At 36.4% G+C, this 13,512-nt stretch overlaps 1 protein-coding gene across 1 annotated transcript in view; it reads right to left on the bottom strand.

Moving 5' to 3' along the window:
* Nucleotides 1-13,512, bottom strand: part of DMD (dystrophin) — a 2,022,175-nt gene that overhangs the window by 741,340 nt on the left and 1,267,323 nt on the right. The window contains exon 48 of the mRNA XM_081043053.1: nucleotides 9,189-9,353. Within this exon, the coding sequence (XP_080899179.1) occupies nucleotides 9,189-9,353 (165 nt within the window). The remainder of the gene's footprint in view (nucleotides 1-9,188; nucleotides 9,354-13,512) is intronic.

Below are 13,512 nucleotides of genomic sequence, written 5' to 3'. Positions count from 1 at the left end.
TAAACCTCTGTCTAGTTGCATAGTGAATGAGAATATTGTGGCTTTTTGTCCAATAACTTTCATCTACTATTTTTCAGGACAGATTCCACAGAAATATTTTCATACCTAATAGAAAACACAAACTTTTTTTCTAGGAAAGAAGATTAGACAGAAAAGAGGTCAGTGTCCTCTTTTCTGTTTCTCACTTCCCCAACACCACCCTTTAAACAATAAAAATAAATTATAAACACTGGAAACCAATACAAAATAATATTGAATGTTAACTATAATTGGAAAATAAAAATTAAAAAACAAATAAAAATAAACTAAATCAGAATCTTATTCAGTTTAACCTGAGCTAGTACACATCTAAGGGAGTGACTATTTGGATGGGAATTATTTTATTCCAGTGAACTAGATGACATTAACCTCTGTTAGACCTTTCTCTTTCCACTCTAGCCCCTCAACTCACTACATTCACTTGAGCTTTATGATCCTTGTCCTCATAGGGGCCTCTCAAGGGACTCAGGAACCTTAAAAGTAACCACCTAAAGTTGAAAAGGCTACTTGTAAATGAACTGGATATTCTATATACTCAGATGAGCTTTGAAGACATCAAGATAGCCCCTTGGTGTAGCCTCAGCAACACACCCAAAGTTTAGTCCACAGCATCCATAAGATTATATATTAGGTCCAAAGAAAATCTTGAAAGTCTCCTCCTTAAGTATTGGTGGGTCCTTTGATAGATGACTGTATAAATAAGATGCGACACACACACATACACACACACACACACACACACACACACACACACACACACACACTGGAATACTACTCTGACATGAGAAGAGATGAAATAGTGCCATTTGCAACAGCATGGATGGATCTTGAGCAGGGTTTCCAGGAGGGAATTCCCGCCCATTCTCAGGAATTTGTTTCACTTTCCCGTTCCCAAATCCTGAGAAAAGGTGGTCGGGAAATCAGGAAAATTAGCTCCTTGAACCCAGTACTACCCACAATGGGAAATAAATGTACTACTCACAATGTATCTTTTAGACATTTTTCCTATTTATCTCTAGGGTTTCCGGGTGGGAATTCCCGTCCATACTCGGAATTTTTTTTCCACTTTTTCGTTCCCAAATCCCAAGAAAAGTTGGTCGGGAAATTGGGAAAATCGGTTCCTTGAACCCAGATGGTTGGTAATATCGGCCGTCACTTTGTGGAAATGATTCATCATGGAGAACAGAAAACAGTTTATATCTTGGGATTCGGGAACTGGAAAAGTGAAAAAAATTCCTGAGAACGGGTGGGAATTCCCGCCTGGAAACCGTAATCTTGAGATTATGGTACGTAATGTAAATCAGACAGAAAAAGTCAAGAACCATATGATTTCACTGACATGTGGGATATAAAACTGAAAGCAACAAAGGAACAAGACAAACAAATAAAGAAACAAAAACTCATAGACACAGACAACAGTTCAACGGTTACCAGTGGGAGGGGGGTGGTAGATGAGGGTAAAGAAAGTCAAATGTATGGTGATGGAAGGGGAACTGACTCTGGGTGGTGATATACAGATGATGTATTACAGAATTGTACACTTGAAACCTATGAAATTGTACTAACTATTGTCACCTCAATAAATTTTAATAAAAATAATGTTTTGTGCCACCGAAACAACCAAATTTCCTAATCATAGGAATTCCCATCAGGTCTGTAACCATGGCAATCTGAAGAATTTTGTCATTTACACGTAGTTGTTGTTTTCCTCTGAGGCTTCCCTGAAAGTTCTTGCCATCGGCTCTAGGCCAGAATGCTTGCCTTCATGAAAAACAACTGTCTCAGAGACCCATGGGAAGGACTATGCTGGCTCCTCTAGTATGCTAGGGCACAGGCTTCTGATAACTTAGCTGAAATAACTCTGAGGCCATTCCACTAGACTGAATGAAGCAGGATAGTCAGGACTCTAGTGGAGACGCCGATGGGTTTATGACGCTGCTAACCCAAGATCACGCAGATGAGAATCAACTACATAGAACTGTATGAATTGATAAAGCATGATTTGATTAGGGCTTTTGTTTGGAATGCCACTGATGCTTTAGTGTTCTACTTTCTTGATATAAGAGATCCTTTTTCTTCTCTCTTAAGCTATGGATAACTCATAGCAATTTAGTAGATTATACTTTTGTAAACAGAAATCAAGCATTGACCTTTTTCTCTCTGCTTCACCCCTTCAGAATTCAGAAACTCTTACTGAGTATTATTAATTTCATGATGATACAATTATTTGCACAGATTCAGTAAGAATCTGTCCTTCTTGTATAAGGACATAATTGAGAAAATTATATAACCAAAGCTTTGACTGGAATGTCATCTTTGAGAATGGTGTGAACAGAATTAGATATGACCAGACCGTTTGAAGGACCCACAGTTGACTTTTTAGAGACAATGCTTACAAAGCCCTTTTGGGAACACTGGCCTGGTACCTGGCTTACAGGATGTCCAGATTTACAAGTGAGCAAGGAAGGTCACTTTCTGGCAGGCTTAGGAAGTCTCTGGATAGTTTGAGGACTTTGTGAGAATAGAAGAATTCACCCAAATCTATTAGTACTGCAGGTAAGATTGATCGCAAGATCTTGGCTTGGCTTTCTAACCTCTTGAGGCTTTTAAAAACTGAAATACCCATTGATAGACAACTGGATAAAGAAACTGTGGTACATTAATACAATGGAGTGTTACTTGGCCATTAAAAAGAATGAAATCGCACGATTTCCAACAACATGGATGGACCTAGAGAATACTATGCTACGTGATATAAGTCAGAATGAGAAAGACAAACACCATATGATCTCACATATCTGTGGAATCTAAAGAAATGAATAAATGAACAAACACAATAGAAATAGAGATATAGAGAAAAAACTGATGGTTGCTAGATGGGAGGGGGTGGGGATGGGGGAGAAGGTGAAGGAATTAGAAAGTACAAATTAGTAGTTACAATACAGTGTGGGGAATATAATCAGTAATGTTGTAAGGATTATGTGGGGTGCCAAATGGGCACTGGAATTATCAGGGAGATCACTTCAGAGACCGAGTAGATGCCTGACCAATGCTCCGTATACCTGAAGCTGAAGTAGAATAATACTGAATGTAAATTATAATATATATACATATATGTGTATATACGTATATACATATATATGTGTGTATGTATATACATATATATATATTTATACAATATAAAGTACAGCTTAGGGAATATAGTCAATGGTATTGTAACAGCTATATATGATGTCAGGAGTAATAGATTGGGGGGGAGGGTTATCACTTTGTGGGGGGTATAAATGTCTAACTATTACATTGCTTTGTATACCTGAAACTATTTTTTTAAAAAAAGGTCAAATCTGAGATTCTTTTTGAAACTTTCAGCAAATGCAAATCTTAAAAGGCCTGCATTGTCAACTACTATCCTTGTTGCACCTATGTAAAGAAAGAGCCCAGCCTTATTTTGTAAACAAGAATAATCTTACTTTGGGTATCTTCATGAAATGGGAGGTGACTGTAGAGAAAAAGTTTATGTTTAAAAAGAAAACTATAGTACCTCCTTGTGGCTTATCAGATTCTAGTCCTGTTCATTGCCTTGAGCTATTTTGCATTTCCTTGTAAACTACACAATTTTGTTACCTACCTGTCAGTTGGACTGAATGCTGCTTTCTTTCACATTCTGTCAGTTCTTAACAAATTTTCAATTTTAGTTTCCTTCAATATCTGCATGCAATACTCCACACTAATGTTTCCCATTTTTTTTTGTCTGGTTTTCCTGACTTGGCATTACAGAGAACTAACTACAAGCTGACTGCCCAGATCCTTATTCAGACTCTGGATTGCCTTGCATTTAAACTTTCTCCCCAGGATCTAAAGAAGCCCTGAGAGCTGAAGCTGGACAACTTCAAAGGTCTCATCAGCACAGCAAATTATGTATGGACAACCTTCATTCCTGAAGCTGCTGCTGTGTGGGCCACTCAGGAAGTTCACTGGAACTCCCACGTCTTTCATGCTCCACTCCAGGGAATAACCATGACTGTGGACAATTTTCCCCGAACCTTTCTGATGTCTGTGCCATCACCGAAAACATTCCAACTGTCATCAAATGGCCACTGTCATCCTCACTCTACCATCTAAAGATGTTTCCAACTCAACTTCCAGGAGTCTTCTTAATTGGCTGTTCTCTGAACTCAGAGACTGGGTTTACAGTCTGTTCCAACCATTAATCTGTGTTTTTCTTCTTACTTCCATAGAAAATCTCCTTCATTACATACGTGATCGCTCACGCGATCCAGCAAATATTTTCTACTACGAAGTTATAAAGTCAGTTCAACTAGTCCTTCAATAACAGAAAACTTGTGAAATGAACTACATGAGTTAGCTCTCCTAAGTTGTTCAACAGGAAACCTTGTTTCCCTTGAACAAAAGAAGGCACTGACAAAGATGGTCTTAATATTTCTCCTTAGCTTGACTAAACTTTAGCCAGGGTTCTTTCTGATTATAGGCCTGACCTGTCTTTTCTTAGCACATTTACTTCAGAAAACTTTTAATTGCAAATTCCTTCCCTGCTTTTTTGAGAGGTAAATGTTCTACAAAAGAGGAATATCTTTCTCAAGGACCTGGGAGCCATCCTCTTGAAATATAAATATCAAGAAGGATAGCACCCGTCTCCCTGTCTCTGTGGGAAGACAGTAGTCTATCTTCAGTAAGTGATAATTAGCCAACACAGATGGCCTAATCACATTAACCAAGCTCCCCTCTAATGTTCTCAAGTTCTCTTCTAAGAGCACATCCCAATGCTTAAAATCCTTCTTGCCTTTTGTTGCATGGAGTTGAGTTCAATCTCTCTCCCCTATTGCAGTAGTCTCGAATAAAGTCTTCCTTGCCTATTAAGTTGTCTAGTGCAATTTTTCTTTGACAACCCTCACAGCAGTGTGAACACATGCAGAGGATTTCGGTGTTCAGATACTTTATCATTCAGTCACTACGAGCGGGTCCTTTGGCAGTTTTCAGTGTGGATTTGACATCATAGGGAATAAAGTTTCTTACGTGGTAAGGAAGACCCAGCACAGTACAGTAGTATGTTGTATTTATTTATAGACCACAGAAGGAAAGTCATTTTGGAGGGGAGGAAAACACTCACCCTGTTGTCAACATAAAAGCATTTCACTCAGTAAAACTTAACATGAAATTATGTGTTTTCCCCCCAGCTTATATTTTAATAAAAAGTTTGGAAAGCAGTCGTTAGGTAGTTTTATGTCAGATAAATAGTATACCTGCAGCTCATTACTGAAACCATTCATTCAAGATTAAAAACGAAAGACCTTTTACAGAAATTTTAACTGGTCCCTGGTTCTTAGCATTCAATTATCATTTCTGAAATCCGAAATCCACATATTTTATGTCTAAATTGAGAGTACATTTGAAAATCAAAATTCAAAGGCATGCCTTCTAGTGGGCTGACTGATGGGAAAGGGCTGTGATTACGCCTAATTTTCACCCTCTCCATCACGGTCTCATTGATTATGTTTCTCAGCTTGCAAAAGGTTTTGTGAGGTGATTTTCAAGATGAATATTGCTATTTGCAGGATTTCCTGAATAGGAATATTTTGGGAGTAAATTGTACAAACCAAGCGATGTGCAGTCAGTTTTCACTCCAGCATAAACAATGTGTTAGAATAGAGTCCTTAAGGCATTTTCTTTTCTTTCTTTCTTACTTTTCTTTTCTTTTCTTTTTAATTTGGGTTTCATCACATAGCTAGCTGCATTTCAACAATAAGCATGAAGTGCCAAGCCGGCAAAACTGAGGCTCACAGTGGGAATTACATATTTTTCCAACAGGTGCTCAGAGTCTGACTAGAGAAAACAAATAGCCTGAAAGGCAAGACCTTAGGCACTTTGTTTCAGAGGGAGTCATGCCACCATGGCCAGACCCCCCCCCCCAAAAAAAATTACTTAAATTTAGAAAACGGAGGCAGCTTGTACATCAACTTCCTTTGCATTAAATAATTTCTCAGATTTTGAAAAGGTGTTTCTTTCTCGGTGTTAAAAAATGGGCATGTCCTCAAAACTGTTTAAAAAGTTTCATTTTTCAGTAGCTTAAAGTTAAGCAAAGTCTGTTTCCCCCCATCTTTGTTTACCTGAAAAAAGGTGCACTCTCTTTAAGCAGAGGGCTATATCAGGCTGTGCAGACCCATATGTTACAGCAGATAAACTATGCAATGTAAATAAATAGCTTACTAGACAGTGACTAGATAGAAGCGAGACAAAGAGGGATCTAAAACTAGGTGAATCGGTTATTCACAAAGGTCACTATTCTCTGATTATAAACGAGGGCTTCTGAGAATTATGGGAGGAATATCTCAAGTCATCCTATATATGATTTGATGATTTTTTTCTTTTCTTATTTGCCTTGGATACAGCTACAAGCAGAAGAAAAAGGCTAAGAGAATATTTTTGAAATCTACTCTGAGAGATGAAAAACTCAGAATACGCACAGAGGACTGAAGCCAAGGAGTTTTACTGCCAGAAAAAAAGTGGCTGCCTCGCCCCTCAGCGAGTTAAATCGAGCTGCAGGAGGCAAATATCATGATTTTTCTGAAACTACACACAATATCGAGAGTGGTGACTTGTAGCTTTGATAAAGGAAAGTGATTAACACAGCTGAGAGTGGCTTTCATTCCAAACTGCAGGAACCCAGTTGGCAGGAACCTATGGGCCGTGGACAAACAAAATCCCAATGCAAGTTTTCAATATTTGGGAACTATTCAGGGGACACAGATTGGGACAAAGTCACTTTGGTTGAGTCAACAACATCCGTTTGTATCAGAGGACTCTATCTTTTTTCTTAAATATATTCCATATACAGAGATAGCTATCATTGAATATATTTTCATCATTTTAATGAAGAAGCACATTTTAACTTAAGATTATGTTTAAAAGTAAAGGAATGTGCTTTCATCTGTGAGTTACAAAAAGCTATTTCTGGTTGGGAACAAAGAATCTATGGCTTTTTATTCTTTGCAATACAAAGTCAAGAAATATTTAATAACATACTAGATCTAAAATAATTGAGAATCTGGCTGAGGTCATTGTTTATTGGACCAAGTAACTGTACTTCTTTGTTGAGATTATTTATTGACTAATGAAAACTCAGTATCAATGAGATGCAGTTGCTTTGGAGAAAGGGTGCTTATCACATACCTCCGAGGACACTGTATTACTAGACAGGAAAACATTAAAGGGGTCCCAGAAATGATGGCTTTCCTGAATGATGATATGGATTTGCACTCACTCAGGTTTGTCTCTGTGATCGCACATGACCCAAATCCATGGTGACTAGGATATCAGAAGCCAGGCCTTGGTGTCCGGACCTCCAGTGTGTCATCACTGTACAGGCTGTGTTGTTACCTGTCCTACTGTGACTTGAATGTAATCATCGGACTGAACCCAAGATCATCCCACTGGTTGAGCAGCCTGAGTTTTGCACTGATGAAATGACGTCTATCTGTGATTTATACAATGTCACCTCCTCTTGGGGGTAGCTATCAGAACAGTAGATATAAATATCAGGAAGAGGTAGGGTAGAAGTAGTGGAGTGCACTTTGCAAATATAACTCATTTTAGTTATATCAAAGTGACTCTCTCTCTCTCTCTCTCTCTTTTTCTCTCTCTCTCTCTCTCCCCTTAACCTCACTCAAGCCCACCTTTCCTCAACTTTCACTCTTCTGCTCTAGAAGATCCTCACACTTCTTTTTATCCTTGCCTTATTCCCTAGCAAAACAACAACTAGATGGAGATAAAAATATTAGGTTGTTATAATCTTGGAAAGTAAATAAATGGAATGACTTGGGTCAATGAATTAAAAGAAAAACTTGACTTAAAGATGTTACTTATTTAGTCTGAAATTGCCTATCATTACTTTAATTAATAGGTTGTGATTTCAACTGAATTGGTTTATATGATTGACTACTGAATACTGGTGGCCCACAGGAGATGCAAAACAGTGCATCATGTTGGGGCAAGTCCTTAGAATATGATCCTGGGAATGGAGGAAAGATAGGCACAGTCAACATGAACAGGGACACTAAAGAAAGGAGATGGTGGTGTCCAATTGGCATGCTTGTCTGGAGCCCTAGGATTACTCGAGCATCTCATTACCCTTCTGGGTACCTTGTTATCACCTTTATTTGTTGATTCAAAACTACTAACTTCCTACCATATAATGAGTCCTGAAATGGAGGTATTCAAAACTTAGTGGGATAAGGGAGATAATTAAGGAGATGCCCTCTGCATTCAAAGAACAATGTGATGAGGGACTCAGATCTGTAAAATTTAAGTGTAAATCAATGTCAAAAGGCCATAGGAGATGGATACAGAGGTTTACAAGAAATTCTAAAAGGGTTTTTAACTCTCCGTGTGGTATGACAGAAAGCTTTGAAGAAGCAATGACATTGAATTCAGTCTTGAAGGATGGAGGAAAATTCATCATGTGAAAAAAAGGGAAAGAAGTCATTTAAAGAACAGAGAAGATCAAGAACAGAGACATGGCATGAAACCACATGCATATAAGGATACCATATAATTTGTTGGGGCTAGAATATAAGGAGAGGTTGTTGCCAGAATAAGAGGAGAGAAAGGTAAACTGGAGTCAGTCTGAGAGGGTTTTATAATGTCTACTAAAGAGTCTGTAATTTATTTTGTAGGTATCTAAATCTCCTAAATGATGTCAGTTTTAGATAGGGAGTCAACAAACATATACCGTGTTTCCCCCAAAATAAGATCTAACTGGAAAAGAAGCCCTAGCATGATTTTTCAGGATGACATCCCTGAACATAAGCCCTAATGCATCTATTGGAGCAAAAATTAATATAAGACCCAGTCTTATTTTCAGGGAAACACAGTATTAAGTAAATTAAAATAGGGATGGAAAATGGATAGGAGTAGCAAATATGATGAAGGCATTTTAATGATATGAGTTTAATGAATAATACATTATTGCTAGTAAATGCTGGAAGGAAATGCTAGTCAAATAATAGTAATAACAATAGTAACAATCACCAACATTGCAACAACGATGATAATGATAACAACAAATGAGAAACTTAGTTTAGTGATATTGCTGTTGTTTTAGAAAGCAATATTTAAAGCAAAAAAGTCCCTACCTTAATGTCAAATGGCCCTGTTTGATTTGGTTGATTGTAAATTTCCAACTGATTCCTAATAGGAGAAAGCCACAGAAGCAGATGATTTAACTGCTCTTCAAGCTGTCCAAGGTCTTTTATATGAGACTCAATTTCTCCTTGTTTCTCAGGTAAATATCTAGAAACCTGTAAGGAAACAAAAAAAACGAAAAGATTGTTATGGTTTAAATAAAAATGGAAAAAGAAATATTTTCAAAAGTCATTTGTTATAAAATGTTACAGAAACTTACAGTATTTGGTATTTTGACAGCATGATATTGATTACTTACATGTGTTACATGGTAGGATTTAATTTATGCATTACAAATCATTGATTAATAGTCTTCCCCCAAATTTCATGCTTAAAAAGACAATAAGCCTTTTCTTGGAAATTCAAAACACACAGCCACACAAATGAAAACCCAACACCAACCAATAAAAGTAAAGGAGTGTATTCTTTACTTAACCACTCACTTATTAAACATAATGGTGTGTTGTATATTATATGCCAGACACTCTGCTTTTATAAGTGCTTCTAACTTTCTTTTATGTGAAGAAAAACTGTACAAGGAAATTATTTAATGTACAAAGAAAATTGGCGAGGTAAGCATTTTTGCGAGCTATAGTGTGTAGGCCCTAGTATAACCAAGCAAAACAGAATCAGATGATTGGAATAAAAAGTACAAAGGACATTTGGATTAGAGCAGAATATAGAAGAATGATTATAGGTTATTTTTATTAAGGGCTTACTATAATATATGCCAAGCACCGTGTTTGCAAATTTCACATGTACTGTCTTCTTGAATCTACCCAACAACCCTTTGATATCGATACTATTATTATCCCAGTTTTATAAATGGATGATGGCACTGGGGTTGAGAATGTAAAATAACTTGGGAAGCAGAATGATATGCAGTTCAACACTGTGGGGTCTGGAGCTAGGCAGCTTGGTTCCAGCACTTTCCTGGTACTTTCTTGGGGACAATGATAGTGTCTGCTTCATAGGGTCACTGTAAGGATTAAATAAAGTCATCTACGTAAATAGCTTAGAGCAATGCTCTGAATGAGGGTGAATGACAATAGTCGTTAAATCTTAATGATTATTGCTCAAGCTCAAGTGTAAGTAGAGAGCCAGAATAAGAAAGGGTGAAGCCTTTTTCTTCAGATTATCAAGGGCTAAAACAGGTACACAGAAATAAAGAACGTAAACTTGCAATAGCAAGTCTTTGGAATAATATTAATGATACTATTCTAATAATATAAATATAGCTATTATGTAATAATATTATTGCAGTACTATGAATAATAATAGAGAACATTTTAAAAGTAACTAGATAAGCACACTAATATACTAGTGCATCACCTAAATGATGCCTCACACTTTGGAACAATTGCTTTGGATACTTTTAAAAGAACTAACTAATGAACTATTACAAAATATATGGGGTGAAAAGGACAAAATAACCAGCCAATTAATTTACAGGGCAAGGAATTTTACATAAACTCTTATTATATGTAAACAACATGCATTCTGATATATATTGCAAATACATTTCTATATATTGCAAAAATGCATGTGGATGCATGAACAAAGGGTTAACATCCAGTCTGGGCTGATGCAGGTCAGCCTGGGCCTGACCTCAGGCTCTCACAACAATGTCTCCTTGGAACGATGACTTGAAGATGGATGGAAAATGTTGGACCTGCCTTATTTGTTGTATGGAACTATATCTGAATTGGGGATCTGTGAGTTAGAATATAGACCTGGAGTCTATCTGACTGAAATGATGTCAAATATGGAAGGGAAATACAGGCTGCAGCTTTTATAAGGTGACCTGCACAAACCTTGGTTTTCATTCCTGGCAACCTTTCTTGGTGTGGGTGGGGAGTCAAAAGAAGTAACGTGTGTGGGTAACGTGGAATGTTTGTCCAGGAATAATGAATCAAGATGCTGCAGATGCTTTGTCTGACTTGTATCCTGCTACATAGCCAAGTAAACAGTATTAAATGAATGCCTATTTGTATTTCATGAGTTCTAACCCGTAAAGATATCTATGGTACTAAACTATATTTTTGTGTGTGTGTGTGTGTCTGTGTACGAATGTGTGTAAATGTGTGTATGTATGTGATAGGTGTGATTGCAAATGTAATTTCAGGTATATAATATATAATCTAATAATGTCCTTAATTTATCTTTTTCAACAGTTATAAGTAGGTAACTAGCTTCTTTTTTATTGGATCGTTTCCTACTCAAAAGTACACGTAAAAAAGCATTTTACGGCTTCCATTTATAGGCATCTAAGAGCCTCTAGATTCTGAGGCTACTGAAGATAATAGCCATGATATTTTCTTAAAATCTCTAAAATCGAGCTATGAACTCATTTAAATCTGATTACAAAACAGTTTGTGTTTCATTTAGGCTTCATCTATAAGCACAGAAATCTATATAACTTTTAACTAAGATTGCTAGTTTCTTTATCATCCTCCCAACTCACCCCTTCCTGGTTATAGAGATAGAACAATTCCTGACAGAAAACAGTGCAATGGGTGAGATTTGGCTAACATCTGGAATAATTAAATGATAGCTTATAATGAGATCGTGGGGCACATGCAGTTTTCAACTTAGTATGGAATCTACGTTAGGTATATCCTCACGGACCTTGGGCTTTCCCACACCATAGCATTTACCTCCCACTGTATAATTTGTTATTTACATTGACCTCCCAAACTGAGCTTGGATTTCTGTATGAACTGGGTTTCTACACATGACAGACCTTCAATAAATAGCTGTTGAATAAAATACATTTTCCAAATTGAGAATTAACTTATTTTTTTAATGCAAGAAGCAGTACATATCCAGAGTAGTCAACGACATAAAACGTAATTTTATCCTCAAGTTCAACAGTTTTAATGAACAGAAAAAAAATATTAGTAAATTGGACTATATAAACATCAGAAAATCTCTGCATGGCAAAGAAAACTAAAAATGAAGTCAAAAGACAAACTGTGAAAAATGATAGTTGTGAATCACATTTCAGTTAAGGGACTAATTTTCCTAACACATAAGAGAACTTCTGCCAACTAATAAACAGGCCAACGACCCAAAAGAAAATTGGACGAAAGTTAAGGATAGTTTACAAAAAAGGACACAAATGGATTTTAAACATACAAAAAGAAGGTAAGCCTTGGTCATAATGAGAAATCAGAAAATTTCATCTACTGCACTGGCAAAAATCCAAGTCTGAAAACACATTATGTTGCCAAGGTTGTGGAAACACAGACGTTAACACATGTCCAATGGGTTGTACTTGTTGCTACATCCCCTTGTGGAAGACGATTTGGCAACATCTATCAAATGCATGTAACCATTGACCCAGAACTTTTACTTCTAGGAATTCACCTTATAGATATTTTTCTGGAACTAAAATCATTGTTCGGTGATAGTAGGGCATATGGTAGATGAAGTAAAAGACTTTTCACTGTATTTTTTAATTTCTGAAAAATATAAACGGATTACCTTTGTAAAGACATAAGTTAATTTGGAAAGAAGTACTAGCTTTTCTTCACATCAAAAATGGTGGTGAAAAATTATACTTTATATATTTTAATAATAAATTATTATTAATAGGATATAACATTTCTAAAGCCATCAGTCAAAAATCCTCTGATTATTTTCCTATAACAAAATCAGTTTGTTAATGGTAGGGTGAAATTTGAGACCATCTAACACATAATTTTCGAGTTCCCCCACTTCAAAACAGTCTTCAGGAATTGATGGCTTCTTCTATATACTTCACGGAGACAAATAGATATGAATAATTTACGTTGTAGAACAGGAATAAGTTTTATGTCAGTTTCTACATGTTTTAAAATAACTTACTATTCCCCGTACTGTATTTCATATCCACTGGACTATTTTGTGACTACCAATTTGTATTTTCTAATCACTTCATCTTCTCTCCTATCCTGCCCTCCCATGTAGCAACCATGGGGAATATAATCAATAATGTTGTAAAGATTATGTAAGATGCCAGATGGGTAACTGGACTTATCAGGGGGATCACTTCATAGATTATGTAGATGCCTGACCACTGCGCTGTACACCTGGAGCTGAATAATATTAAATACCAACTATAATTAAATTATATATAAATACCATATATATGTGTGTGTGTATATATATATATATATATATATATATATATATATATATAAATATAATCATGGGATGTAAATTTCAGCAAGGGAAATAGAGTCAATGGTATTGTAACAGCTATATACGATCTCAGAGGGGTAGTAGACTTGG

The sequence above is a fragment of the Rhinolophus hipposideros genome (assembly GCF_964194185.1).
Source record: "Rhinolophus hipposideros genome assembly, chromosome: X".
NCBI lineage: Eukaryota > Metazoa > Chordata > Mammalia > Chiroptera > Rhinolophidae > Rhinolophus > Rhinolophus hipposideros.
The sequence above is the reverse complement of the archived record's forward strand: the minus strand, read 5'-3'. Positions and strand labels throughout refer to the sequence as shown.